Source organism: Lactuca sativa, chromosome 2, assembly GCF_002870075.4.
Source record: "Lactuca sativa cultivar Salinas chromosome 2, Lsat_Salinas_v11, whole genome shotgun sequence".
Lineage (NCBI taxonomy): Eukaryota > Viridiplantae > Streptophyta > Magnoliopsida > Asterales > Asteraceae > Lactuca > Lactuca sativa.
In genome coordinates, this window is record NC_056624.2 from 164,886,899 (window position 1) to 164,891,421 (window position 4,523).

Consider the following 4,523-nt stretch of genomic DNA (forward strand, 5'->3'; position numbering starts at 1 on the left):
TTTAGAAAAAAAGTACAAGACCAAATGACTGTTTTGTCCCTTTCATCCTTTTCAGCTTTTCTTTAATGCATAACCTAAAAATATTTTGCATCTTTGACTCATGACTCAATCAGGCTTTGACTCAATCAAACAACTCCAAGCCCAAGCCTATCTTCACACATACCATTATTAATATGGAAGGGAAGAAAAGAAGATGAACACAAAAACAAAACTAAATGAACTTCTTATATCCAAATAATATACCTATACATCATGTCTCCATTACACAAGTCTACAAATTTGGTGCAAATAATCAGGAATGATTATGATACGTATCCCAATCAAATTTAGGTTGAGAAAAAACTTGATAATCAATGGGTCCATCTACAACATTCTCAACACTTTGTATACTCTGCAACAATGCAGGCTGAAATCCATCATTCTCAGTAGGCCAAACCCAAAGCTTATGCACTACCAAAACACCAAGAGTCAATATAGCCTGCAACTTTTTCAAATCCCCTCTAACCACAAAAAAGAAAACCATGGACACAAGAAACAAATCCACACAAATCCTCATAATAAACAAAACCGTATCCATCAACCTCCCATCATTGCCAGCTGGAAACCCTCTCACTCTGTACACAAACAGAAAGTTGTACTTATCCACCACGTATCTGTATCCAAAATAAATCGCACCCACAGGAACTATAAGGGGCGAAAACAACGAATAGATTAACGTGAGGGCGAAAATCGTTAAATTAAACGCGTAATATTGCGCAAAATCAAACGCTTGTTTTGGAACCGGTGAAGTTCTACTAATCGGATACTCGTGTAAACTAAAATTATTATCCTCGTTGTTCCTATTATGCCCTTGACTCGGTGCAATTAGTGGTCTCACGAGCCCTTCGGTAGCGTTTTCTTCAAGGGCGTATTCGTCATTTTGCTCTGGGACTAGGTCGAGCATGTCGTTCTTTTGAAACTTTTGTAGCTTTTTTTTGATCCATGGTATTGGTGCTAAAAGATCGAAGGAGATTCCTAAGAAAGTTGAAGTGATCAAGAATGCTACAGAAGAAAGACAGGATCTTGATAAGAAGGAGGCGCTCATGTATTGTTCGATTCGTTTACAATCTTCTCCATCTAAATAACATCTACCCATTTTCAAGATTAGGCTTTCTAAAGATGATTCAACTAGGGCTCTTAATAGAATTAGGTTTACTAAAAAGAAGCACACCATTTTCAAAAGTGCAGCTCTTTGTTCTCCAGAAACAGTGAAGTGTTTTTCGAATTTAGAAAGATATGAGAGGGTGGAAGGGACGATTACGTACATGCTTATGAAGATGAGAACATTTGGGAGAAATTGGAAGATTATAGTTGCTAACCAGCTTGAGCTTTGTAGCCATGTTAACCATAATTGAGCATTGTCCATGGCTTCTGCGTTTATGATTCTCCCTGCACTTTTTAGGGCACTGATTACAGCAAGAGGGGAGCTGCAAAAGAGAAGGAGGAGTAACAGAAATGAGTTTACGAAGATTCTTCTGACTTTCAAAGATAGCTTTGTGGACCCCAGATGATTCCAGTAAATATCAGTTGCTAAAGGTGCCCTTTCAACTTTCCAATGGTTTTTTTGAAGTTGTAACTCCGTGATAGAGAAGAATCTGCCTACACGTTTTTTCTTTTCATTACGAAAATCTTCAACTGCTTTGTTAGCAGTGTAAACATCTTTGAACACTATGAATGCAACTCCAGCACCCTTTGCTCTTCCATCTTTATAAGCTGCCATTTCCATTTCAAGATCAGCTCTGCGTTCTTGTAGTTTTCTTAACTTTTCATCATCTGAAAACCCGAGAAAATCACTGATTCGTCTCCATGAATCCTTCAGGGATTGCCAGAAAGTACGCAGTTTTGATTGGATTCCATCATGATGATCAACTAGGATGCCGTAGTTTGTATCTTCGTAGAACAAAGCTTCTGATTCCATTTTGTTTACTAATTTTGTGACATCTTCTCTTACTTTCACCAAGTCTGTGACTAGATCATCTAAAGCACATAGATCCATGGGGAGGATAACTTTGTAAACCTTTCCAGGGTACTTATGCTGGAAGTACTCCATTAAGGCATCCCTTGCGGGCCCTATGTTTTTGGGGATTCCTTGTATCATTAGAGTGAAAATGGCGGATGAATTGGCGCTACTAGGGTCACTAGGGTTTCCATATCCGTCTCTAAACCTTGTGATTTTCAAACTCCGTTCGATTTTATTAATTCCGTAATGAACTAAGATAACAACAAGCACGACGAACACAAAGTGAATCCAAAGTAAACCCGAACCTTTCGCGATATGATTAATCGTAGTCATTGAGAACTCATCCACCATAGACACTGTTCCCGCGTAAAGATTCAGCGGCAGTATAACAGTGATGGATAGTACCGAAATCAATAAAATTAACGAATAGCTCCCGCCCTCAATAAGGAGAAATTGAGCAGCATCAGCGCCGCAGTGGCGGGCGATCTCACGGCCAGTGGCGTGCCAAACCGCTAAGAGCTTTGACAGAATGGCAGTGGGACCCGGCATACGGCGGTGGTCGCTGCGGAGCTTGACGAGGACGAAGACGAGAACGCATGTGATGGTGCCGACGATGGATATGTTGAGGAGGTACTGTATGTTTCCATACCACGTCGTTTCGAAATCTTCATCGCCGGGGGACGACGGTGGAAGGGATTGAGTGTGATCATTATTCATCGAGATGGTGAACGATGATTGTGGTGCGAGGTTCATGATGCGAGCAACTTGGGGCTCAAGAACCTCCTATCTTTTAGGGGTTTCAATTTTCATTCGGCGAATTCTTGATAATTGATTATGTATCAAAGAGAATTGGATTGATACCTTTCCGATTTAGGGTTAGGGTTTTAGTTGAAATTGGAATCTATGTAGTAATCTTGGTCAGGAGACAACGAGAACGGAAGGGATAAATTTGGTATTGTGGACCTAAGGAGGACTCAATGATGTTTATGAAAACACCATAAAAGATTTAAAAGATTTATAAAATTTTATTAAATTAATAAGATTTAAATTTTGTGGAGATTTTTATATTGATTATTTAAAATTAATATATATTTATTTGAATATCCTATATATATTTTGTATGTGAAGACATTTAATATGATTATGAAATATAAAATATAATATAGATTTGAATAAAAGGTAAGAAAACACAATCAAACATTACTAAAAAAAATTTAACTTTTACAGATACTATTTCAAACCTTAAAGTACGATATGTATTAAATAGTAGAGAATATGATTTTTTTACAAATATTGTTACAGTTTTATAGTCTTTTTTTGTATTTTATTATAACACATGCCCACACAACAAAACATTAGGAAAGGTAGATTAAGTTCTATTCAATCCAATTTTTTTTATTAGTAGGATATGATTTATATCCTACAAATTGTTATGGTATAAGTAAACTATTAAAAAAAGTTATAGAAAAAACAATAAACAAAGAAACTTTATTGAAATTTAATAAAAATACAAATCAGAGAATATCATGGTTGCAGAAATCGTTAATCGGTGGACTAACGATTAAAGATTAATCGGCTAGGCGGGGATTAATCGGGAGATTAATCAGGGACCATTAATTATTAAGAAAATTATTCAAAAATTTATAAATTTAATTTTAATCCTACAAAAAAAGTGATTAATCGGCGATTAGGTCCGATTAGGGCCGATTTGACCTGCGTTGACTAAATCCGATTAGGTCTGATTAAGTCCGATTAGGTCCGATTAATTCCGACTTTGACCTGTATTGACCAAACCCGATTATAGTGACCGATTAGCAATAAATCTCGTCAGTGGAGGTCCGATTAGCGATTAATCGGCCGATTAGGCCGAGTTCTGCAACATTGGAGAATATACTTGAATGCGAAACACAAACATAAACATCAAATATTGAGACATGCGTTAATGTAGTGCCATTTAATATAATGTAAAGTCATTTCATATAACCGGAAATTCAAAGAACCTAACACAATTGAATTATTACATAAAAGAAAAGGTTAATGAATTCAATAAACCTCAATTAGAATGGACTTGGAGAACATGTAACATAGAAGAACATACATTAATAAATTTGGTATTGGAATCGATGTAGTAATCTTGGTCGGGAGACAGCGAGAACGGAAGGGATAGTAATCTTGGTCGGGAGACAACGAGAACGGAAAGGATAAATTTGGTATTGTGGACCTAAGGAGGACTCAATGATGCTTAAAACATTAATAAATGAGTATTACATGGGAAGTTAATGTATTTTCCAAATATAAAAATGTACAAAATTACTAGATACCAAAGGGCTTCTAGGTGTTGTCCTCCCTCCTGGAGGTTGAAGGTTCAAGTCTCATTGGAGACATGGGTGGTATTAGGAATAGTTTTGGAGTAGTGTAAATTTGTCGTTCTAAACAAACAAAATTGCTGGATTTTTCCCTTTAGTTTTTCAAGGCATAAAACTATTATAGCTCTTTCGCGCTTAGTCATGTAGTTTTAAAAACT

General features: G+C 36.6%; 1 protein-coding gene across 1 annotated transcript; it reads right to left on the reverse strand.

Annotated features, from left to right (window-relative positions):
* Nucleotides 1-208: 208 nt before the first annotated feature.
* Nucleotides 209-2,970, reverse strand: LOC111902578 (CSC1-like protein At4g35870). The gene has a single exon (XM_023898405.3). It carries the CDS (start codon nucleotides 2,750-2,752, stop codon nucleotides 293-295), a length of 2,460 nt encoding a protein of 819 aa, XP_023754173.1. The 5' UTR covers nucleotides 2,753-2,970; the 3' UTR covers nucleotides 209-292.
* Between the last annotated feature and the right edge of the window lie 1,553 nt (nucleotides 2,971-4,523).